The sequence below is a fragment of the Xiphophorus hellerii genome, chromosome 18, assembly GCF_003331165.1.
Source record: "Xiphophorus hellerii strain 12219 chromosome 18, Xiphophorus_hellerii-4.1, whole genome shotgun sequence".
NCBI lineage: Eukaryota > Metazoa > Chordata > Actinopteri > Cyprinodontiformes > Poeciliidae > Xiphophorus > Xiphophorus hellerii.
This window is the reverse complement of record NC_045689.1, coordinates 24,460,563-24,486,135: the sequence shown is the minus strand read 5'-3', so window position 1 is coordinate 24,486,135 and position 25,573 is coordinate 24,460,563. Positions and strand designations below refer to the sequence as shown.

The window sequence follows — 25,573 nt, the reverse complement described above, 5'->3', positions numbered from 1 at the left end:
ATTGGAATGACAGCACTATTATACAATACCTACTGTAAGTTGTGAAAAATAGTTTGGAAATATTTGTTTCTTCTGCTAGCATTTTCTATTTTCTTATATTATTTGTCTTTACTAATTTTTTACGTTATTCTTTAAAGTACAAGAATTTCCACATAGCTTTATATTTTTGTCTGTTTGATAACTTTATTTTGAACAAGTTAAATCAGTTGTTATGCTCAAACATTGTAAAGGATCAGAGTCTGGTCTGCAGTCACGCACAGCAGCCCCACCCTTCATCATCCATGGCTTTGGATTTTTTCTCTCCCGTCTATTAGTTTCAGAAAATGTATCTTGATTTTAAAAGATTCCAGAAAATAATCTGTAGTTGGATTTTAAACTGAAGTAAATAATTAATGTCCTAGCCATACCATCAAATCAACCAATTTGGGGAATTTTCAACCTATGGTCAAATTTCCCACTCTCGCGAAACTCTTTTCTGCGGGATCAGAGATGACCTAAGGTCATTGGTTTGCATCCCACATTCCTGATGATGAAAACACAGCATGCTGGTGAAAGCTTCAGCATACAGATGCTGTGGGAGACGGAGACCATCTGGCTGGAGAAAGAGTGGAAGTGTCTGGTGCTGAGGAAGCCTGAGTGCAACGAAGCAGAGGGAATGAAATCTGTGGCCTTGGGAGGACAGAAAAACTGCACCATTTTCTATAAAACGAGTCCATGTTAATTTTAATATTCTCAATCCATTGGTGTTTCTCTTGTTTGTTCCATCTGTTTATTTTGCTCCATGTCTGGAAAGCAAAGGCTTGATTGGACATCACCCTAACCCTGAAAGTAACTTAAAAGAAACTTACTTTGTAACTTAACGCCTTAAAATTGGGTCGCCGTCTCTTTAAAAACTCCTGCTCTTTTTGAAACTCCGTCTTCAGGAAGTTGTCTCAACACCTCTCCTCTATTAACCCTTTAACAACGTTTTTACCAGCATTGCACTGAGAAGCAGCTTGTGTAATGAGCTCAGCTGATGCACAGTTCCACCAGGTGTTTGCTAATTGCTGTTGGCTAGTCTGAAGGAACTCAGTGAGGGACCCACAGGAGAGGGTTGTTTCGTGAAGCTGCAGCTCCGAGGAGGGGCTGTGTCTCAAAGTCCACCCAGGCGTTTAGCACAGCTGAAAGGATTTCTCAAACATGCATGAAACAATCAAAGTAGCACTCCAAGTATGTTTTTGATGAGGGAATAACATTATAACATAATGTAACATCCAAAAAGTAGATTTTACATAATACTGTAATTTATTTAACATCGCCCATATGAAATTGAAAAAGTACAGCTTTTCCATAATCAATTAAAGAAACAAAAATGGGTGGAAAATCTTTGGAATAACACCTGTTTATATAATAAAACTAACAGAGAAAAACACGTTTTTCCGCCTTTACCTTCTTATCAGGTAAAAACAGAGAGTCAGAGGAATGTGTTCTCGATGACCAGAGTCTGAGGATCCTCCTGGCTCTCTCCAGTTCCTGGTCTCTGAAAGCTCCGGGTCTGCTCCTCCGTCTCTTCCAGGAGGGAGCAGCACATACTGGCAGCACAGGCTCTCCCACAGGCCAGGCTGCAGCGTGGGAGAGGACGAGAGCAGTGGTCCTCTCTGTGGACCAAGGTGGCGGCTTCATCTCCTCTGATCGAGGAAGAGGAGGAAGTGAACTCTGGCTGAATAGTGCTGCAGCTCACACCCTCGTTCTGCAGCACTTTGGCGACTCCTGCCATCAGATCAGCATAACTGGACAAATAAAAAGACATTAGATATACATAAGGCAGCAATAAATACATTTATGTTGAATTCTTATGAATCATAGGTTATATAAATTATTTTGTTGTTGTTTTAATGGTGGGGCACGGCCTCTCTTCCCCACATAAATAATCACTGGCGTGCCAACACGATGAAGGTGGAAATCCACTCAGATGATTTACAGATTGTTTTAACACAGTTAAGGTCCACCTTCGCATTTTGTCCTCTTTGACCTGCAATAAACTTTGACCTCTGGTTACTAACTGCAGGTAAAAAATATGAGAATCTCACTGGAAAAACCGAACTATTCCTTTAAAATGTGATACAGACTGGAGGCAAAGAGCGACGCTGAATTAGCCAAAGTAGGGATTAAATCCCAAACATAACCTGACATAGAGAAGTTAAATAAGTGCAATTAGTTTGTTGCCTGACGACTGCAGGTTAACTCATGATTCTGTTGGTGAATGGGGCATCTTGAGATGAGGGCGTTTTTAAAAGACTGTTGTTCAAAAAAAGAAAATAAAAACACAACTTTCCTCTAAGTTCATACATAGAGACAATAACAGCAAACAGAAACCCTTTTCATGATTTCCTGTTTTGCTTCAGGGTTGGTACTCTGATATAAGAACATACTGGACAGAAAAAACAATCAGTGAAATATTAATTTTCGTCATGCAGACGCAGCCACTGTTTGCACCAATGCTGTCTGTGAGACATATTCAGAAAATTTAAATCCAGAGCAAACTTGCTTAAGTGTAATTTTTTTATAAAATAAAAGTAAACTGTTAACCAAGCAACCTAAAAACGTCTCTGAAAATGTTATTTTTGTGATTCTAACTTATATTTTCCACTGCTTCTCTGTTCCCATCCTAGTTAAATGAATCAAAACCATAACTAAGGTAAGATCTTCACGGTCTTGAACCAGCCTTCAAACTTTTTAAAGCCCAACTCCACAACATTTAATCAATAAATAAATTTCAGCCTGTTCAAATTGCTTCAAACACATGGCTGCAGAATCAAGCATCACGGCAGAATTTGACTTCACCTGTTCGACGGGAACCCAGTGTGGCAGTGAACGTGGACAGACGCCACTGTGAGCGACTCAGTTAGCTGCCAGACGTGGAGCTCGTGCACAGCCTGCACCCCGGGAACGCCGGCAAGCCTCCGGCCGACATCAGACACACGCATGTGTGGAGGAGAGGCCTGAAGAAGCAGCATGCCGTACCTGTACACCTGCAGCGACGCAATGCAGAAACACAAAAACCAAAGCTACGTAATTTAGAGCAGGCCTCATTGGTTGGCACCCTGAAATATGAATAAAAAAAACAGTAAAACAAATAAAAATGATAAATATTCTGGGCACCTTAAGCTTACTCAGTGGTGTGTTACTGGGTAACCATAAGAAGATGGGGCCTGGATGGATTCTTGTGTACTTTACCCAGTTGGGGCCCATATGGTGACCAGAGTTTTCCAACATAAGACCTATATGGGTTTATAAAATGGGGCCATTATGGAACCTGCAGACAACATGGGGCCCATTTTTCAGCTCATTTCCAACCCATATTGGCCAATATATGAAAATGTTGTCTGGGTCTGTTCCTAGTTCTGTCCAAACAATTCGGGAATAACGCCTGAATAAGACGCAGACGTTTCCTCTGATGGCTAATTGCTAGATGATGAGTGTTGGAGCTACAGCTGGATTATGAAGGTATCTCATGTAACTGTTTACATTAGTCGCTATCTTGTGAACAAGCTCATTAATGGGTGATTTTTATTTATTTCGTATTTAATGGAAACACCGCAATTGCAAAATTGTGTTTTTTTAGACAAGGATTTGTGTTCCTTTGTAATGGAAACGCGGCTATAGAAAAACAGGGTGTCTTCAGTCAGTGGCTTCTTCAAATTTGTTGCAATACAGACTGCTACAGGAGATCCTCCCTGCCCAGTGCCATCACGACCTACAACGTCTCTTTAAGGAAATAAAAGCTGACAGAGTGACCTGCGGCACAGACGTTGCAATCAGCGTGATGACAGCCAGCATGGAGAGGCCCGGGTCCAGATAAACCAGGATGCTGCAGGCTCCAGAGCCGTGCAGGAGCTGTGGAACGACCAGCATCACCAGGCTGTTGATCAGAGCCAGGAGGGATGTGAAGAGTCCGTGGATGATGAAGACGAAGGACAGGAGGCAGAGGGCCCAGCGGCAGCTCCATCCTGGTGATGGCTTGTCCGCTGAAGAGGGTTTGTGTGTATTCTGGCTGTCTGTGATTGGAGGAAACAGAAACAGCTAAAAAAAACCAAACAACATCCCTGAGGATTTTTGATGAAAACTTCAATTATCTGAACTCTGTTACCAGGATGCCCCATGCACAGGTGGTAGTTCAGACTCTCTTTCTTTAAATGTGCAGCACTGTTCTCTCCGTCAGTGGCTTCCTGCAGCTGAAGCTCCGTTCTGCAGTCGTGGTGAGGCAGGTTGGGAGTTCCTGGATTACAGAGGACAAGCACCTCGCTGTGGAGGCAGCGGTGTGCTGCAGTTTGAACTTTGGACGGCACAGAGAGCTCCTCTTCGCCTTGGCCTTGGGACTCCTCTGCAGCGCAGACTGTGGGAGTGGAGCAGAGGAATGGAAAACAAGGCCTGGTGTGTTATCTGTGTTCCAGCTGAACATACACATCGTTCTCTTAGCGGAGATTTTTAAATCAAATAATAAAGTTTCTTTTATGTTTGCCTCGTAATTGTTTGTTCTTTTTTTTTTAAACTGCTACTCCGAGGTTCATCATTTCTGGCAGAAGCATTTATAATGTTTCAGTGTTTTTCACACTTTGTTCAATTACAGCCACAAGATAAAGTGTATTCAAATTGGGATTTTAAGAGACAAGCCCAGGAAGTGAAATTATTAGTTAATTAAAAGCAGTGCAAGCAACAAACTTAAGAAACCACCTAAATATAGTCAGCCTGCATGTGTAGAAGTTTATAATAGGGAAAGCTTTGAATAACATATAGGGAACTGTTCAGCTCTTCATCTGAAAACGGAGTGTGGCGAAACTACACACCTACCATCAGATGGGCAACAAGGGCATCAGTCAGAGAAGCAGCCAAGAGGCCCGTGGTAACTCTGGAGGAGCTGCAGAGACAAACCTCATGTGGGATAATCTGTTAACTTTTCCGGCCTTTATGAAAGAGTTGCAGAAACAAAGTTGATGTTGAATGAAGGTTAGTAGAAATCTGGTTTGCAGTTTGCCACCAGCCAGGTAGGGGACAGAGCAAACATGAGGAAGAAGGTGCTCTAGATTAGATAATGGCAAAATCAAAGGGGCAGTATTATGTAAAATCAACTTTTTTGAGCATTACTTCATGTTATAATGTTATTCACTCATCAAAAAACATACCCGGAGTGTTGCTTCGATTTTTTCATGCATGTTTAATCCCCTATTGCAGTGCTTCTCAATTCCAGTCCTCAGGCCCCCCTGCTCTGCATGTTTTAGATGTACCTCTATACCAGAACAGCTGATTCAAATGATTGCATGACGTCTTCTGCAGCCACCAAGTTCTGCAGAATCCTGTTAATCACTCAAAGATTCAATCCAGGTGTGTGGCAGAAGGGAAACACCTAAAACATGCAGGGCAGGGGGGCCTGAGGACCGGAATTGAGAAACACTGCCCTATGGCAACCTTTCAGCTGAGCAAAACGCCTGGGTGGAGCCTAGAGCCACCTTCGAGGACAAAGCTCCTCCTCGGAGCTGCAGCTCCCAGCCAAGCTCCTGGCTCAAGGAGCAGCTCCCTCCTACGACTCACCCACTCCGCACATCTGCTGAGCTAATTATACGAGCTACTTCTCAGTGCAACGCTGGTAAAAACGTTGTTAAACGCTGAATAGAGAAACGTTGTGGTGACATGTCGAAGGCAGAGTGTCGGAAAGAGTAGGAGCTTCTTAAAGAGTTAGAGGCCCAATTTCATGGTGTTAAATTGCAAAATCAAATGTTTTTTTGTCATGTTTGATACATTGAGCATTTTTACAGCAATCTGAGGTAACAGTTACTTGACTGTGCTATAAATTGGCACAGTGTGCCTGTAAAATACGTAACGCTGCCCCTTTAAAGGTTTTGACCTATTTGTGGTTGAAACCTAACACAAAACTTCATCACGAATGCAGCAGGACAATGGTGGAACATAATAATGCCAGTATTTAACTGTGGTGTTATTTTGGGGCGGATGGAAAGAAGCAAGACAATCCTGCAAGTAAAACCTGCTTAGAGGCTGCAGAACATTTCACACTGTGATGGAGGTTCAGCAAAACAACAACAGCCCTAAGTTTACAGCCACTTGATGATTTAGACAAGATTTTGTTCTTCTTAGATCCACTTTAGATTCTGTGACAAGACAAGAAAATTGACGTGTTTGGAAAAACTCGATGTTGCAATGATCGCAGGAAAGTATGCAAAAAATATTGATTCAGAGGAATCAATAATATGTATAACACGCATTCCACACGTTTGTCTGTGATGCTAAATAAAACGATTCATTTTTATAAATTCCATGCAGAAGAACTGGGATTCTTAATATGTTCTGTGTGATGAAAAAAAACCAAACAAACTGTAAGTTAGTGGATTCGTTTTGTTTCATTGTTGGAGAGGCTTCAAGGTGTCTGTGCTGCCGTCACCTTTGTAGTTCATTTCAAGGTGAGGTTCAGTCTCCACCCGCCTCCTGCAGCTTCCTGCCTTCTTATCCAGCAGCTCATCCCAGTCCAGGACAAACAGCAGCATCTTATGGAGCAGACTCCCAGCTCCAACCACCACTGGCAGCAGGGGGTGGTGAACCGGGTGGGGCTTCACCATGAAACCCATGATTTCCAAGAAGTAGGCGACGCACAGAGAGACCAGGAGGAGGTAGGAAATGAAAACACCCACAGCCCGCTTCCTGCTGTCGGGGAACGACAGACCGCAGCTCGGAGCTGCTGGGGAAAAATGTTTTTGAGAGTCAATCGGTGCAGCCGGGTCTCGGTGGGGCTGTTCTCCGGCGGACTGAGCTCTGGGTGGAAGTTCAGCAGGTGGACCTGAATGTGAAGGAGGAGGAAGAGCTCCCGAGGAAGAGGAGGAGGCAAGCGGAGAAAATGGGGAGGAATCCGAGGAGCGGGTGCGAGGTTTGACGAAGCCCTCAGTCTGGTGGAGAGCCATGTGGAAAAGGATGAAAAGTGTATGGAAGCCGTCCACCATGGTGATGAGAGACTTACACAGCTGACTGACGGCGATCTCACACAGCAGCAGCAACACGGTCACCCCCATAATGCACCACTGTCGCAGCCTCATACCTGATACTGGGAGAAACATAAAAAAAATTAAAAATGGCGTAAAGTTTAAAAGAGCACATCCATACAACACTGTGCCTCATTTCGTCCTGCTGTGTGTTTTGCTGGGACGGACCAACAGAACGTAAGTTCATGTTTGCGAGTTGGAAGGAAAATTATAAATGGCTTTGTAATATACACATATGTTTGATCATTTTACTTTTACAAAAACAATCAATTGTATGCCTGGCAGAAAGCTAACCCTGCAAATCATCCTGACGAAAACGCAAATGCTTTTGGAAATTCTTAACAGTTTCATTTGGGGTATTTGAATGAAAATAATTTGAATGGCTATTTTATTCATGCACTCCCTTCGTGATGGTATGATTCACATGGATTATTTAGCTAATCATATTGATATGCATTTATAGCAGTAGATGCACGTTGTTTCAAAGTCGAAGGGAAGAACGTTGAGATCAGTCTCCCACAGGACGAAGCATTTATGGAAAAAAAATAAAACATTTTGAGTATTTAACAAAAAAACCCAATATTCTTTCAAAAGAGGGAATTAAAAAAATTATACTCCTGATTTTAGGTAACTAACTAACTAACTAACTAACTAACTAACTAACTAACTAACTAACTAACTAACTAACTAACTAACTAACTAACTAACTAACTAACTAACTAACTAACTAACCAGAGTTCTATGCAGAGCTTTTTCTCTCTCCATGAAACATACACAAAGCAACAAATTTAAAATGTATTTACCCCAAAGAAGCAGACGAGGGAAGACGAGCTTTACTCCTGGATAGGATCTGTGTATGGATGTTGCTCCCTCTTCGGTGCACCGTCCTCCTCTTCCTCCTCTTCCTCCTCGGCTCTAATCGCAGTCATGTGAGCAGGAGAGGAGGGTGGGCGCTGTCGCTCTCTCAGTCGTCCGTGTTTGCATTCCCCTCCTCGGCATTTTGGAGGGACACAATGCAGTCCCACCAACACACACAGTCACAGTCATACCCACACTTCATACAAAACTGTTTGCACTCAAAATCCCCACTGAGCTGTCAAGGTTAGAAACTAGAACCAGATGACATCAAGAACCGCATCGTTGGAGAAAGATCCAACCACTTGAAAAAAATAAAATAAAATAAATAAAATAAAAAAATAGAAAACTTAAAAAAATAAATAAATAAATAAATTGTGGCCTTTTTCCAACATTTAATTGACCTGTTATCCACTCACAACTTGAAAAAAAAGGAAGCAAAGCTTAGCAGGGAAATAGTAACAATATTTAAGAGAATATGAGACTCTTATGGTGTCACCATTAAAACACATTTCACAACAAAATAGATTCAACGTATAATTAGATTATAAGAAACAACAACAACAATATTCCCATGGGGCAAAACTTCATTGAAATACAGAAAAAACAACATTTTAAACAGATCAAAAACAGTATTTTTCCCTTAACAGATTTCTTCTGGTTTTACTTTATGATTGCACGTAAATCTTTCAGACAATCAAACAAAGATTAAGACAAATTAAAGATGACTTGAGAAAACACAAAAGTTTTAAAAATGATTGTTTAATTTATTTCTTGTTAAAACATGAATTAGCTGTAATTAAATATATTTCTATGGAAATATATTTCCAAATACCTTTGTAAAACTGAACAGGTGTTACGTTTTACAGGTTTACAAGTTTCCTCCAGGTTTGACAACTACCAAACAGGAAATCATTTAAAAAGAAACTTCATGTTTGACAACATGAAGTAGACCAATAGTAGCCTAGTCAAAGTATGGGCCTAAATCTGATTGGGAGAATTCGGTGTGACTGATTAAAACCATTCAGTAGAGAAATAGTTTTATAATTAAAACATAATTGTGCAAATTTACACTTCACTTCTGTAGCTCTCTCAGTATTTCTGAAGATGACAAACCCGTTCCTACCTCGATCGGTCGTTGGTACCGTTTGTTTCAGTCCACTTGGTTGTGGATCAACAGGACAGATACGGGCTGACACTACAGATAAATCCCTACTATCCCACCAGCATGCCAGCACATTCCAGAGGCAAGGCCAACCCCAAAGAAAGCCCAGGCAAGAAAGCATTTGATCGTCACCGTAATCAAAACTACAGACACAACAGCTTGGCTAAATCTTGTCGTCTCAGGAAGCACAGTTGAGGTTAGACCTTTAAAAACAATGTTTTTGCTGATATTTGTTCTGCTTTGGTCACCGTCTAGGTGTTGAAATCCTATCACTGCTCCGATTTCAATTTATATTAGAATCATCAACTTTTAAAGTGGTCACTTTAAGTTGATGGCACTCTTTTAAAGGTGGGGGAAACATCTTACTGGCTTATGTGATTGGTGCGATACTGTAGAAATAATGGGACATTTTTTTTATTAGCCGTAGGAAATATGTGAGTCAAAGAAGATAACTGAAAACGGAAATAGGTTTTAATAGGGAATTTAAATTTGAGAATATGGTTGCTCAGTTAAATAGTAATGAAGGAAAATAGAAGGTAGGCTATTTCGTTTCTTGAAAAATACCGAGCTCATTAGGAGAATTTGAGGAATAAGTATTAGGATCCAACAGATGGCAGTAGTGCAACAATAATGTATGCAAGCTGCCCTTAAAATCTAAAGAAGAATCAACTTAAAGTCCTGTTCATAAAGCCATATACATGCTAGCATAACTTCATATTCAGCCTAGCATGTATAACATTAGCCTATTTTTTTGTATTAAATAAACAGCAACATGCATGTCGCACGATAATCAATATTTGTGATAATTCAACCAAAACTGGGTCTTTGAAGAACTGGAAGTGTTTGCTGTTGAAGGACGGAGCTTCAACTGGGGCCTTTTTCTATGCTGATGCTAGCTCCAGTTGCTAATTTGATAAACCAAGAAATTAAAATGGGGGCAGCTCGAAATCAAAGCTTTTTGTTTAAATGTTCTAAACAATGTTCTTTTACTGGATTTGTTGTGCCAAAGGCCACAAGAACGGTCTAAAAAGTTTTATGTTTTGGTCACAGTATCGGGAGGTAGATAGAAAAGTAAACTTTCGCAGTTCACAGCTGAATTTTCACTCAACAGTTAGACATTAGAGACGGTAGTGGCAGTTTTTCAAATGAGTGATATGGCTCTCCACCCAGGGCTATTTGACCTGGGGTTATGTTACATCCTCAGAAAAAATGTGTCTAAAAAAATGCCATCGGGTTTTTACTAGTGAAATCTCCATTTTTTTACGTGAAAATTTCGGCATATAATGGGGAATGCAGCAGTGTGTCCCATCAATTTACATGGAAGAGATTAAACATCTGGCATAAAACTTATGAACTTTTCATTTATTCCTCCTCTGGCTCACAGTTTCTCATCAGTGTGGACTGAGGAGAAGTTTTAGGAATTTCTCTGGTCGTATGACTGGAAACAGCAGCTGAACATGAGGAAATATTTGACCTCAATCATAGTTTTGAAACCACAGAGTCACAAAAAAACAACACAAGACAAACAACTGATTAAAAAGAATAAACGCCAGAAAAAAAACAATTGACCTTTGTTTTCCACTTTACCACCTTTCCGCTTTTTCCAAATAATCAGATCATGCTATTTGTGTTTTCGTTTTAGATGTAGACATTACATAGCTATTCAGTTAGCGACATGTAACCATTTAACAGTTTTTGAAAAACACCAAAACTACTTCATTTTTATGTTTTCTTCTTATTTTCAGCAGCTAAAGAGACATTTGTCAATTCATTCATTGAACTAATCAGTCCTGAAATAAGACCAAAGTCAGCAGCAGTTTCTTTAAGAAAAAAAAACAACTCACTAAACACTAAAATAAACCAGCTTCTTGGCAATACATCAGTCAACTCTAATGTAAGCTTTCTCTAATGATATTGTGAATCTTTTCATTTTTCTCACAACCCTCCCTCTATCGGATCAGAACTGGATTGTATGGATTAGTGTACTCTGGCATTCCCGGAGGAATCCAATGCCTCCGCGTTTCCCTCGTGATGAGGGGCCGAATGGATTCTCTCGAGGGCTAAAGATTCATTTTTTGTGAATCTGTTCGGTGGGCACTAAGAGGCACATCCATGTGATGTTCAGTCCGAGGGATATTTTCAACTTGCTTTCCTCTCATGGAACCGATGAGATGATCCCGGATCACACTGGAAAATGAGCAATTGCTGAAGAAAGAACTAATTGGGAGTCAGGACTTTAGCTAGGCAAGGCAACTTTATTTATATAGCACCTTTCAGCCAAAGACAATTCAAAGTGCTTGTACAAGAAAATTGAAAACAACATTTAAAAATCAAGCAAATTAAAAATAAACAAAATAAACATTAAAATATTGAATATAGTGAATGAATAGAATTTAAAAAAATTTAAGAATAGGCAACGTCAAATAGGAAGGTTTTAACCTTGTTTAAAATAAACTCAAGGTAGGGGCAGTCTTACAGAGAGCAGGAAGCTTATTCCAGAGTGTTGGAGCATTAAAACTAAAAGCTGCTTCACCATGTTTAGTTCTGACTCTCAGAATAGTTAGAAGGTTTGATTCTGATGATCTTAAAGGTCTGAGTGGTATATATGGCTGAAGATCAGAAATGTAGTCTGGGTTTCTATTATGAAGTGCTTTGTAAACCATTAAGGAGATTTTAAATTCTATTCTTTGAGGAACAGGCAGCCAGTGAAGAGATTTTAGAACTGGACTAATATGCTGATCTCTTTTTGTTTTAGTTAGGACTCTTGCAGCAGCATTCTGGAGAAGCTGGAGCTGTCTTATTGCTTTTTATGATAATCCAGTAAAAATGCCATTGCCATTTAGCTCCAGGTGTGTTGAGGAGGATGGACTGCTGAAGAGTCAGTGATTCAATAAAGCTCCTAAGGGAGAAATGTTTTATCAGCTGGTGTGGTAAACTGAACTTTCTGCAGTGCCTTATAGCGAGAAACACATTTGTGTTTGTCTATAGGACTGTTTTGAGCTGACCACATATTGTATCTTTGTATAGGATCTCTTTAATAAAGAGGCTTTAGACAACATTTGTTGTGAACTGAACTATTATTGATCACTACATACCTACAGAATACCAGTCCTCTGATGGCTACTTTCAACAAGATGAGGCGCCACTGCACAAAAAGTCCTTCAATGGTTTCCAGTCACCAGATCTTAATCCAATAATGCACCTTTGAGGTGGAACAGGAGATTAACATGATGGATGTTTGCTGGGATTTTGACCGATGCCCCTTTACAGAACCGCTGTAACGGAATCAGGTTTGTAGATAAACTCACAGATCATTTTTAGCTTTGCCCATAAATTTGCGGTGACACCGAGATCCACGTGTCGAGTCATCGTCCGGAAGGCCCATTTCAACTTCAAGGCCACCTTAAAATGTTTTATCTCCTCATAATGACCGTCCTTCATCATGCAATCGTTCTTGTAAAGTGTACCAATCCCTCCTGAAGAAAAACTTACTTAAAATTTGGCATGGCGTTTTGTAGGATCCAAGCTTCTCACTTTTTCAAATACAACACTGGTAGCGATTGCCGAACCCTTGGATATTAGTTTCATCAGACCACCTCAAGTATTTGTCCCAGAGCGCAACTGCAAACTGTAATCTGTCTTTTCCAAGATGTTTTTTTAGTTTTTTTAGTATTTTTCCTCTCAATGTGGATAAAGAAACCCATCAGCTCCAAACAACAACAAACAAGGTCTTTTTTTGGGTTGATGCGCACATTTGGTATCAAAACACGCTCATCTCTGGGACAGAGAACCTGTCTTCTTCCAGCATGACGGCTGGAGATTCCCATCCTGGTCACACTCGCAAATAGAATAGTTGACGACGGCACCTTTAGGTAGAGAGACCAAGGATGAACTACAAAAACAGAACCGACTCGCAGAACTTCCCAGTTCCATTACTTCCTGCTGTAACCCGTTTACATTTCGCTTTTTCATGGGACAAATCCCAAAACCTCAAACTGACCAATTCACCACGGAGTCGTTTCATTAATCATTACATGCATTTATTGGAGAGAAACAAATTTCGCCATACATATCTTCGCGATTACCAGCACATTTCAATTAAGTTAACAAATTATTATTAAAAATTTCTAAAAATTAAAGCATTACAAACAGTGTGGGTGGCAGGGTGCGGGGAAAACTACCATTTAGGTGGAGAATCGCTGTGGGATGGATTGCTGTTTCCACGGAGGAGAAAAGAAAACACAACCTTCCTGTTTCTGCTGCAGGGGAACCAAAAGCAAAACGTGAAGAGAGAACTGGACCTCTTCACAGAAACATTAAATGGATGTTTTAATGTTTAAGTCTTTTGTCTTGATCTAAAAATATTTAGCTGTTGAGCTCATAATTCTTCTTCAAGTCCGAATGAAAGAAAAAAACAGCCATCAACGCCCCCTTGTGGCCAATGATCCGCTTTGCAGGGCTGCTGCAGAACAAGAGCCTCGACATGTTTACAGCTTTCTGCACCCCAGTAGTCAACCATTCAACTAAACCCACCATTTACTCCTATAATAGATTATCCCGTCCCAAAAAAACGTCCTTTAATCTAAATATTTTCTCTAGTTTGCATATGAAATGTACATCAAAAAGGGCATCGGCTTCAAAAGCAACCCCTTGGATAACACCAGCAGATGGAGATGGAAACATTTTAAACCAAAAAGATGTCCAAAAATACAAAAATAAGTCATTTCTCAAAGCAGCTGAATGGGTGAGAGTTGAGTAAAAAGTGAAAAACTAAGGGAAACAGAAGAAGGTGCGAGGAGTTTGGAGCTAAATAAACTCAGGGGAATAAAAACAAAACAAAAAAAAAAAACATATCTAATCTGACTACTCTTTAAATTGACATAAGTTCTGAGTTATGATTTGTGCAATTCTGTAATTTGGGATTATATTCCTTCTGCCAAACATAAAACGGAGGTTTCAATCGTGCAAAACGTGTGTTTTAATGTTCTCCGTGTCGGGTCTGGACAGCAAGTAAGAGAACGCGGATTCCTGAGGGGCCAAACAGAGCAGAAGATGAGAAAACACAGGAAAAAAAAAGTCACTTTGGCAGAGGTCCCTTAGAGTTTTATTTCTGGTGGGGAGCAAGAGAGAAAGAGAGAGAGAAGACCAGGAGACACACGCAATGTTTACATTTACACAGATGGATAAACATCCTCAGGTTTCTTGGATACAAAAGCCTTTAACAGCAACTTACTCCCAACCTCGAGTGTTTTAAAGCCAGCAGGTCTGCTCAGCAGGGGGCCACTGTGTTTCTCGTCGTCACCCTTACGTCTTGAGTCATGAAAAACTGAATCGATTTGCCCGACGACAATCTACGGAGAAGCGAGTAAGGGCTGTCAGAAAGGTCTTTGGTTAGTGTTTTACCGTCCGCTCCTCCGTCCCTGATCAGTCTGCGACTCTTCGAGGTTCACGGAAATGTCACAGAACGGGAAAATGTAGTGAAAACAGCGGGGGGATCCCTACACCTCCCCCAACTTTCATGTGGGTGATGTAGCTATGGATGTAGAAGACTTCCTATGTGTCGCACGTTGAGCTCCGGGTGATACTGTCCTCTTTGTATTTTCATGTTAGGAGCTTTTGACCTCAACACTGCGTCATCCGTCCTTTACAGGAAGCGTTGTTTGTTGTTGGATAACGTGAAGAAACGACAAAAATATTGTGGGGCAGCCGGTCGTGTTGCAGAGCTTGACGAATCGTCTTAGTGTTGCTTCCACCTGTCCTCGCAGTCCCTGCAGGGAACCCAGAAGCAGAGGCAAATCAGTCCTGAAAGCAGCAGAGAGCATGACTCAACTAAACCAGTTCCACGTTTTGGTGTAAACTGATGTTTGTGGTTGTTACGCGAAATTAATGGGAATGGATTCATTGAGCATAAATACTTTATTGTCCAACACCAACAGAAATATAATTCACTTTGGGGAATATGGACTTCAATTTGTAGTACTGCATTTAGTGGTAGGACTGTGATAATGATAAGAACTATTTATTTCTTCTATTTTAGGTAACTGTATGGCTGTGCCTGCATGACAGAGCAACCATAACAGCACAAACACAAATACTGCTTTTGAAAAACAAATCCATTTATTATACACTTCTTTAGGACAGAAGTCAGTCAAGAAGTGTGATTTATATCACTAAACTGCACACAGTAAGTTCATTTAATCATATTTTCAAATTTACTGAAGCTTTCATTGAACAAATAGTGGATAAAATAGTAAAACTAACATTTCCAACATTATGGACAGCTTTGGTTTGTTTTTCAAACATCATGAACCGGAATTTATCATGACAACGATAAATCAAAATTCCTATTATGATAAAAAATGTAGCTGGATAACGATAAGACATTCGTACTCAACAATGCTTAGAAAGTCTGAAACTTTTCTATTTCTCTCTCTAAGCTCATTTATCTTTTAGCTTCTCCCTTTAAAAATATTTATATTTGTATGACATGAATATGGTCAGCAGTAGATTCATCAACACTTGGAAGTGTGAAGAAGACATTTGGCCAGCGTGTTCATAAGATGCAGATATTCACCAGTTTACGCTGCGTCTCTCCCGTTGTCCATGCTGGCCTCCAGCAGCAGCTCCTCTAGCTCCAGTGCACAGCTGGAACTAACTGCAAGGCGATGCAGAACAGATGTTTACAACAAATAAAACAACATGGAGGGTGAGTCATCCGAAGCGGAGCAGCGACTCACCGTGCTCCATCACACAGCTGCCGGGCTTCGGGGTTTCGCCGTCCAGCAGGTGGAGGGAGAACTCCGTCTTCAGGCCGTTGGGCAGAGCTGAAGCGACCACCTCTCCGTCCAGCGCCTCCACAAAACACTCATCGGCCGAGTTCTCGTCACTCGACTCTTGATCTTTAACTTGTGAGCCTGGATTCACGTCAGTGCCGTCTTCAGGCGGATTGGAGGACGATGGAGCCTGCTGGCTGGTCTGGACCGGGTCTGGACTCATTTCCTCTCGGCTTGGCTCGTCGTCCGTTGGGTTAGGGGGAGGGGACTCTCCTGGTCCTGCTGTCTGGTCAGTGTTTAGCTCTTCCTGCGCAGGTGTCGGCTGAGCTAGTTCATTTGTGGAGGGTCCCTGCCCGCCATCTTGTAGCTTTCCCTCGTGTTCCTCTGCTTTATTGCTTCCCTCTGTGGCGGTGGGATCCTGAGGGGGGCCGTCCGGGGGGCTCGTTGGCTTCAAAGCCACATCTGGCAGAGGAGAGGAGTTGGAAGGCAATGCTGGTGTTGGCTGACTTGGATCCGTCAATCCTGCTGGATCTAAAGTTCTGGCTTTCGCGTCCTCTGACGACAGCGGGTCTGGTTTGGGACTGTCAGCTCCTAGTCTCTCGCCGGGGGTCTCCTCTGTCGTTTTGTTGTCTGTAGACGGAGCAGGCGGGCTCCCGTTGGCGCCCTCCGGTGTCAGTTGTGTTTGTGCGGGTGTTACTGTCGTCGAGTATTTCGGTGGGCAGGGAGCTGCAGCTTTCTGCAGTTGCTCCGGTGGGCTCTCCACCCGCGTCACCATAAATATCTTGTGGCCCCTTCCGGGACTCGACACGGAGATGCAGCGGCCAGGCGAGGGCGGCGTCCCCGGAGGCGCCGGGACCGTAGATTCTGTGACCGTTATTCCCGTAATCAAAGCTGGTGCTCTTGTAGGCGAGGCAGAGTGGGGCGAGGGGGTACGTGAGGCACTAAGGGGGGGCTGACTGACGGGAGCAGCCTGGTTCGACACAATGGGAGAAGACTTGGTCACCACCTCTCCCTCATCCTCATCCTCGGTGTCCGAGTCAGAGTCCAGATTTTCAGGAGGAGCGGTCGTATCGGGGCTCGTTTCTGACCGGCTGTCTGTTTGTGGCGCGTTTTCAGTCGGTTCGCTTTCCTCCTCTCCTTCCTTTCTCTCAGCTGAAGCCGGTACGTCTTCCTCTTCCTCCCTCGTTCCGTCCTCTGTGGCAATTTCAGCCATGGAGGCCGACAGCTTCATCTTCTCCTCGGTTTCCTCCTTTTCCTTCGCAAGGATGAAGTTTCTCTTACAGCCGTTCTGGATTTCGGTCAGCAGGGCGCGCTGCGTCTCGATGAAGCTCTTAACCTGAAACACAAGAGCAGAGACCGGAGGAAGTTAGTCAGGCAGCACACAAATTTGTGTTTGTTTAGGTTGTTTTTGTTCAGTCTTTTTGCAGAACAGCTCATCTGATGGGGAGAATCTGTGAACATCAACTGTGAATATCCAGTCGGCTCGACTGGAATGTCTGTGTGATTAAATTTAAGCTTTTTTAAATGAAGGGCGGGGAGACGTGATTTGACGTAAATTGAATCAAATTACTGCAAACACTGAAACGTCGCTGAGAATTAAAACGTGACGCATTCAGCATCTATTACTATGTCGGCTGGAGAGGCTACAGCTTCCGAAGAGGACAGTGATAAATCTGACGATCATGAAGAATATAAGACCTTTGAATACAAGACCTTGAGACCAACAGCAGGAAGTTGGAGGGCTGCAGTACTTCTGATTCCAGTGCCTCGTTTGAGTTGTGCTTCACAGTGACTTCATTTTTAAATGCAACACTAAATGCAGTTCATGCTAAAACAAAGCAGTGACATTGACCAAAATGTTTTGTCAGTTATTTTCCTGCGTCTAGATGAGCCTCTCGCGGCACCTTCCTGTTAAAACCATGAGGTCAAACTGAGAGAATAAAAAAAAAACTTTTCCTTTTCTTTATTTTTAAATGCAGTTAGTGCTTACACTTTCTTTCTTGGGTTCTCGGTCCAGGTCGAGGCGCAGCAGCGAGTTGTTGACCTTCAGCGCGAGCGACAGCGCCATCAGGCCTCCGGTCTTGATCTCATTCTCCCGAAGGTCCAGACGCAGCAATCTGGGGCTCTCTGCGATGAACTCGGCCACAGCGACAGCTCCTGCACGGCAACGTTAACGCAGCCAGACAGTTAAGACCCAAACACTGGAGAAGACGTACGCACGCACGCACAGACACACACACAGACTGCTATAGCTCCCACCTTCACAGGACAGCTTGGTGGAAGCCAGTCCCAGCCTGAGCACAGAGCGGTTGGCGATCAGTCCGTCCTTCAGCTTGTGGACTCCTTCGTTGCCCACCGAATTGTGGCCGAGGTTCAGAGTCTCCAGACTCTGGGTGCACGGCTGAGAGACACGAAACACACATTCATCCTCAACCGCATGAAGCAAAATAAAACTAATCAGGTTTCTGTCATATTTTAAATGCGGCAGTTGGAGCCCTGGTTCATATTCTCTGACACTGAAGAGGCATTTAAAAAGACAAGAGATGCAAATCTTTCAGCGTCGAGCGATTTGATTACGATTCCAATTTTTGATTCTGAAATGTTTTTTGATTTAGATAAATTATGTGACTGACAAGAAGAAAAAACAGAATAAACCAAGATGACATTTGTTTATAATAAATTCAATAACATTCCATACTGCATCAAATGCCACCAGATTATATTTGAACAAAAATAGACTTGGGTTATATTTTTCTTATATAAAAGCGTATCAAAGAATGATTTCAAAATATAATTTTACATAAAAATGAATCAGATTTTTGATCATAGTGAATGGATTCAGAATTGCTAGGACTATGAATTATGAATCTCTGTGGAATTGATTTTTTTCTGTCCTTTCAAAAAAAAGATGGCTGCTATTTTCTATATCTTATCTTTAAACTCTATGTGCAGAGGAGGCTTAATAATTTTACATGCAACACTGCACAGTTTTTCCTCAATGCACAGCTGAATATGGACCCATTGAATAATCTTTAGAGCAGGGGTCTCAAACTCCAGTCCTCGAGGGCCGGAGTCCTGCAACTTTTAGATGTGCCTCTGCTGCACCACACCTGAATAGAATAATTAGGTCATTAGCAAGGCTCTGGAAAACTGATCTACACAAGGAGGAGGTAATTAAGTCATTTCATTCCAGTGTTTTGTACCTGTGGCACATCTAAAAACTGCAGGACTGCGGCCCTCGAGTTTGAGACCCCTGCTTTAGAGTCTGTTTCTTCTAGCTAAACTCCCACTTTTCCCTCTTCATTATTCTTACGGAAATGTGGTTAGATGCTGAAACATTGAGTTAAGTAAGAAAAAAAACTATATTCAGGGATAAAGTTTTTAAATATCATGTGTGGTGGAGCACACATACAGTATGATATAATGTGTGTGTGTGGGGGTGTGTTTGTGCGTGTGGTGTACCAGTGCAGCAGCGAGGTAGCCCATGCCATTGTGTGTTAGCTGGTTGTTCCATAGCACCAAAGTGACGAGACCTTTCCTTTGCTCCTTTAGTCCTTCACACAGGTAGGCCAGACCTGAGACGACAAACACACAACAATATAAGAACAACAATAATAATAATAAAATGTGTGCATCATCTGAATGTTAAGTACAGCGCCTTGCAAAAGCAGTTTGTGCTCTTTAGCTATGTTCACATTTTGTCAAGTTACAACCAAAAACGTCAACGTGGTAAAGTTTGATTTTATGTGATAAACACTGAACTATTGGATAACTATGGAGTGGAAGGCAAAAGACATTGTTTTTAAACCTTTTATAAGTAACTAAATGTACATTTATTTAAACTTTTCTGATGATTACTTTATAGAAGCTGCGTTTGTTTAGGTTGTTTTTGTTCAGTCTGTGACATCAATTGTCAAATATTTTCAACAGTAAATATAGGTCTGGATAACTTTAGCGTATAAATATGGCTGACGCAAACCATTTTATTGGAGCTCTGGCTGCACGTTTAAGGTCGTCTTCCTGCTGGAAGGTGAACCGCTGCTTAAGACTCAAATCTGTTCAGCCTTTAACAAGTTTTCTTCCAATTTAATTCATGTCACTTTATTCATGTGGCATCACCTCGCAGCAAAAGACATTACAAGACAAACGGATCCAATTTCAAATTTAAATATACAGTTTGATCAATCCAACCATCCAAATTCAATTCCATCCATCCATTCTAGATGAATTATAGTTCCCCCCCCATTATTTTCCTGTTTTTAGCTCCATCCATCTTGGCATCAACTCTCATTAGCTTTCCTGTTCCTGCCAAAGAAAGCCATCCTCGCAGCATGATGCTGCCACAAACATGTTTCACTATGGGGAAGTGCTGCGTTAGCTTTGTATGTAGGTAAACAATTTCTATTTCCCACATAAATGCTGGAAACAGGACTTGTTTTGGATTTGTTTCAACAATGTCTTTAATTTTGGGACTTCAAGGAACTAATACAAAATGCACGCCGCAGTTTTCAGACTGTGTTTCATAAATATGCTTGGCTTAATTCAACTTCAAAACTCTTTGTTGCATTGAGTTCACACAAAAAATCTGATAAAAGCATCAAATCTTTTGGTTGCAATGTGACAACATACAATGTCTTGTAAAATACTTCTACAAGTAAGGTGAAGAAAATAACGCAATAGTAATAGAACATGATATCTGTATCACATTTTGAGTCTTCATCTTTTCTCAGGGTTGCGTACCTGAGTCTAGGATGTGGTTATTGCGCAGGTCCAGAATCTGGATGTTGTAGTTGAACTTGAGCAGGTTTCCGAGCTGAGCCGAGTCCTGCAGGCCGTTGAGCTTGTTGTCTGCCAGGTACAGCTCTCGAAGGTTCATGTTCATCTTCAGCGCCGTGGCTGACAGAGGAGAGGGCGGTTGAAGCAGAGCGAGTTGCCGGAGGGATAAACAGAGAGATCAGATTTCACTTCATTCTGAGAAATAAACAAAACAAAAAACCAGTGGAGAGGGCAGAAAGAGGTTGCCTATCCTTTGCATGCCTCACCTAGTAACATGAGCGGCCTGCCAGAGAGTCCAGCGTTCTCCAGGTGGAGGACTGCCAAGCTGCCACTGATCCTGAGCGCCCGGGCTACAAACGGAGCCGAGTGGTCCAGCAGAGGAGTGTTACGGGCCTCCAGATACTGAAGGGAGCTTGTCTGTGGAGGAAACGACGACAGAGGCTCAGCTTCAAACACATCAACACATCAGACTCCTTCCATAAAGCAGCTGATATAAACAAATCTACATGTTATACCTCTGTAGTTGCAGCTTCTCAGCAGATGACATTACATTTCTAATCTTAGCAGTTATTTGTGTGAATCAAATCAACATACTGATGTCAGTTTTTTTTTTTTACATAAGTGATTTGAATTGTTTTCTGTTTAAGCCGAGGTTTAATCTCATTCATTCATTCATTCATGCGCGGCAATTTTCCAAAACATTAGCCGATTAAGATTTAAGAGTCCTGATGAAATGAGAGTGTGTGTGTCTGTGTGTAGTCTTCAGGAAGGTCCTCATTAATAATCTGACATCCATTGTTTTTTTTTCCTTAATAGTTTTTGTGGCACTAATGTCCCGGAGAGGAAAACATGGAAGACAGAAGCCTCAGTGCGTTTCTGCTCTACCACTGGGCCACTTTGAGGTCAAAAGACTGCATTTAGGCAAACAGAGCTGATCAGATGACAAATTAGCTGCTCACCTGAAGGAAGCTGTGATTTCAGCAACTTTCTTTTTATCTATATTACTTGTTACTGAGCCTGAATAATCATTGGTTGGTACTAAGGTTAGATAATAGGATAAATAAATTTTATTTGGCTATGAGATACTTTCTTACTTGATAACGATGCTTGACTGAAGCCAAAAAAATGCAGTTGACAGAAAAAAAACCCAACACTTAAAACTGTTTTTAAGTGGTGAACAAAAACTCTTCAGCTGCAAGCAAAGCCTTTGTTTTCCCCGGAGAGACTCCAAATGCAGCAGCGATTTATTTAGTCAAACTCTGAACAGAAGGAGAACATCCTATGTTCAGAAAATACATTTATTTAAATAATCACAGTAAGCTAAAGTAATCCCAAATAGGTGACTTGTAGTTTAATACGGCAACTAGTTAATGGATTTTTTTATTTATTTTTTTGTTTTAAATTGTCAAATCAGTCCATGCATGTTTACATCTTTTTGTCCACAAAAAAAGTGCAAATGTCACTGTGTGAATATTTTGCACAATATTTTGTCATTTGTCGGACCGATGAAAATCGATTAGGAAAATGTTACACCTTGCCCAATCTTAGCTGGTATTTTACAAAATCATGCAAATATTTGGAGTCAGTATTCGTCTTGGACAGTGACGTGCGGTCAGAGGAGGCATCATGGAAAAGTAATATATAATGATAAAATAATTTATATTGCTATTTTCACCCTGTGGTTTGTACTATAAAGTACCTATTTTTCATTTAGTTTAATCAATTCTGATGATTACTCTAATTTTTTTGATTACTCTGGTGATTTTCGCATTTTCCCATTCAAATGCTCAGAAGCGAAGCAGGTGAGGCTCAGCTCGCTGCTGCCTCACCTGGGATTGCTCAGCTCGATGAGAGCATGTTCCTCCTGTTTTTGTGTTTAAAAATGTCTAAAAAAATAACCTCATACTGTTTATGAAGATTTTCTATCGACAAGCTTTTTTTTTTCAAACATTGATCTGAACACCAAATCGGTTTTAATTAGTTTCATTTTGGTAAAACCTCGGAGACATCACATACTATAAATCTGATTCTGTGTTTTCCATTTGTGACAGCACATGGTTAAAACTGGGAAAGAATTCATTTTAAGTCGGGAGAATTTGAATCTCTTGAGTCAGAAAAAAACAAAACAAACGATCCCTCACCTTTCTCATCATGTGAGCGGCGGCCTGCCATCCCCGTGTGCCGATATGCTTGTTGAAGGAGATGTTGAGATGTGTGGCTGATTCGTAGTACTCGATCATGTCAAAGAGAGCCGACGCACCCTGAGAACGACAACGACATGAGGATGGACTTTTAAAAAGGAAAAAAAAAAATCCAAAAGTTCCAAGTTGTTTATTATGTCAGAACATCTTAAGAAATATCAGAGGAGTTCTGAACGGTTCTTCAGCACAGGTGAGAAATTAGAGGCGTTTGCATGATGCCTTTTGAAGTGTTTTGGATTTCTTTAAGAGTTCCTCAGGTTATTTTAAGATTTTATTTACTATGAAAACAAGAAACAAAAAACTCAGATGAATTCAACACAATTAACACATAAAGATGAATTTTAATGTGTTCTCTGAATATAGAAGTTTCCTTTTACACATTCAAAATGCAACAATTTGTAGGAAAAAAGTTCAATTATAAAGAAAACCTGGTTGTAGTCTTTGTCATACACTAATGTAATGTTATTTTATATTATGTTGCAGCTTCCTGTTATTATAAAGATCAATATGAAATTAATTAGTTATCCTACTTACGTTAAATAAAGCTACTTAAATATTGAGAGCAGAAAATATAAAAGAAATACAAGCATGTAATAAAATTAAATTAATAAATATTAAAATCTGAACAAGTCAGGGGCAATGATTTTATCATAAACTTGTTTAATAAGAAACAAGTTTATGATCAAATATTTTAACAATTCACTGGTGAGGGTTTTCCTGTCTATTAAAGACTTCTGCTTTTCTTTAAAGTCTGATCTGCAAATTTAGATTTTAAAACATAATAATGTAAATTTGTGTTAGAGCTCGTCTGATAGGGGTAGTAGTGTTGAGTCTGGGAATAAATTAAGGAATTACAAAATTATCAATATTTATGCATCGCATCACAAGTCCCTAACCTTTATCTGATTTAATTAAACCCCAAAAAGTACAAAGAAAGAATAAGCTGTTAGTCTTGAAGATTATTGGTAAAATAAACTCTGATCTTTTAATATGCTGATCAGTAAATTAGATGTTTTCCATCACAGTAACTCATCCCTCAACAACAAGATTAAGGTTAAGTATAATCATCATAAAGATTTTTAGTTGCTTGAGTTTTTCCTTGCCTACAAATTAAATATCAGCAAAGTTTGGGGCAAAATGTGCAACCAGTGCTGAGAGTTAAGAGTGTGATGTGTATTTTCCTCTGAGGACGGAAATGTAGCAGAAAAGGAAAAGCAGACAAGCTAGATAACACATAACGTCCTCTAACCTTCTCATGTGTGTGTGTACTGGGAGATGTCGCCGAGTGTACACACGCGTGTTTATCTACAGGGCGGGGGAAGATGAGTCACATTCAGTCTAATAAAAGCCACCCTGTGATCACACTCTTCATGCCTGCTTCTCCACATGTTTCTCAAAACATTTCTCCACCGAACTGCTTCTCCGCTTTCATCCTCCCAAAAACGTCCCGAAATGAGGCCGGGACGCAGATGCGACTCTGCCAAGTAAAAACCATCTTCTGCATTTCTCTCTCACCCACTTCAGAAAACGAATCCATCCTCCCCACAACTCCATGCACGATTTAACCCCATTCGTTTATAAAATCAGATGAACCAGCAGTGCTTCTTCCATAATTTGTCCTTTCAAAGTTCTGTTTCATCGGAGCCCAAAGCGAGACACTCGTCTGTAGTGACTCAGTTAATGACTCACTGAGCTAATTCATTCATTTTTCCGGAAAACTGCTCCAAATCAGAAAAAAAAAAAAAAACTGAAAAAGAAAAACCTCTAAATGTCAAGCTGCATTTATTTGAATACTGTGAAGGTCGTATCTTCTAGAACATGCATGTATAAGCAGAATGATTCATCCAAATATTAAGGCCTGATGGCTTTTCTCTTCAAGGGGACAGATTATAAAAAATGCCACAATTTGTAAGGTAAACAACAAATATTTAGAATAAAACTAAAACAAAGTATCTGTAACCTTTAGGACCCTCTCAGGGATTAAAAAAAACAACAACAAGCAAGTGATTCACATTGGCAGCGGAAAAGCAAATAGTTTCTCCAAAATCATATTTTAAAGAAAGTCCAGCAAACTATTTCTTTCAAAATCTTCTTCCAACATTAAATCAGGCTGCATTCATTGGATCCAGGAAGTCATGACGTCTATTTTGTTTAGTTTCAGTGTGAAATGGGTTCTAACAGTAAAATGACTTTTTATTTATTTCTCCACCAAAGACAAAATCATCTCAGTTCACTATCAGAGTTTCAATTAGGCCAAATCGTGTTAAAAAAATAAATAAACGACACAAGACATCTTTAGCTTCAGATTTAGTTTCTCTGAAATTTATCTGTGGATATCTGAAGGTAGAGTTTGTGACTGAAAATGAAAGCAAGAAAGGAGATGGTGGTTAAATTACCATGGGTGCTCTTATAATACACTTTTGGTAGTGAAACAAGATGGTGCTTTAAAGACAAGAGCAATGTAAGTAATGATTTAACTAATAACAGAAATGTTAAGCATTTATGGACAAAACTCTGACTTTTTGTTTGAGTGCAAGCCTGAGCTTGATTTACTGAGGTTAAAAGATTTATAATTGAGCACTATTAGAGTCAAATTTTCTCCTACAACTAATAAAAAATAATACAAGCAGCTTGTTTTTTTTATTTGAACAATGTCAGAGATGTTAAAAACATCAAGAGTCCTTCAAAAAAAAGGTTGCATCTCAAGGGATGCCTGGTAAAAAAATAATAGTTAAATAAAAATGTAGGTTTGTCCTTAGAAGTCAGTTTATTGTTAGA

General features: G+C 40.6%; 2 protein-coding genes across 2 annotated transcripts in view; both read right to left on the bottom strand.

The window, feature by feature from the left end:
• Positions 1-1,261: 1,261 nt before the first annotated feature.
• Positions 1,262-7,956, bottom strand: LOC116708332 (zinc homeostasis factor 1). The gene is made up of 6 exons (XM_032546230.1): positions 7,829-7,956; positions 6,434-7,087; positions 4,130-4,375; positions 3,778-4,037; positions 2,824-3,011; positions 1,262-1,769 (listed from the first exon to the last, which is right to left on the bottom strand). The coding sequence occupies exons 2-6, from the start codon at positions 7,077-7,079 to the stop codon at positions 1,454-1,456; spliced, it is 1,656 nt and encodes a 551-aa protein (XP_032402121.1). The 5' UTR covers positions 7,080-7,087; positions 7,829-7,956; the 3' UTR covers positions 1,262-1,453.
• Positions 7,957-13,063: 5,107 nt separating this feature from the next.
• Positions 13,064-25,573, bottom strand: part of ppp1r37 (protein phosphatase 1, regulatory subunit 37) — a 47,921-nt gene continuing 35,411 nt past the window's right edge. The window contains exons 5-13 of the mRNA XM_032590631.1: positions 22,736-22,855; positions 20,861-21,011; positions 20,559-20,714; positions 19,281-19,393; positions 18,078-18,219; positions 17,809-17,975; positions 15,783-17,154; positions 15,620-15,700; positions 13,064-14,813 (exon numbers count right to left, since the gene is read on the bottom strand). Of these exons, the coding sequence (XP_032446522.1) occupies positions 15,624-15,700; positions 15,783-17,154; positions 17,809-17,975; positions 18,078-18,219; positions 19,281-19,393; positions 20,559-20,714; positions 20,861-21,011; positions 22,736-22,855 (2,298 nt within the window). The 3' untranslated portion in view covers positions 13,064-14,813; positions 15,620-15,623. The remainder of the gene's footprint in view (positions 14,814-15,619; positions 15,701-15,782; positions 17,155-17,808; positions 17,976-18,077; positions 18,220-19,280; positions 19,394-20,558; positions 20,715-20,860; positions 21,012-22,735; positions 22,856-25,573) is intronic.

Coding starts and splice junctions, on each gene's coding strand:
- LOC116708332 (XM_032546230.1), bottom strand. CDS start 7,079: ATGAGGCTGCGACAGTGGTGCATTATGGGGGTGACCGTGTTGCTGCTG. Junction 4,376..6,433: donor CCTTGAAATGAACTACAAAG/GTGACGGCAGCA, acceptor CCACTCCCACAG/TCTGCGCTGCAGAGGAGTCC. Junction 3,012..3,777: donor TTGCAACGTCTGTGCCGCAG/GTCACTCTGTCA, acceptor GCGTCGCTGCAG/GTGTACAGGTACGGCATGCT.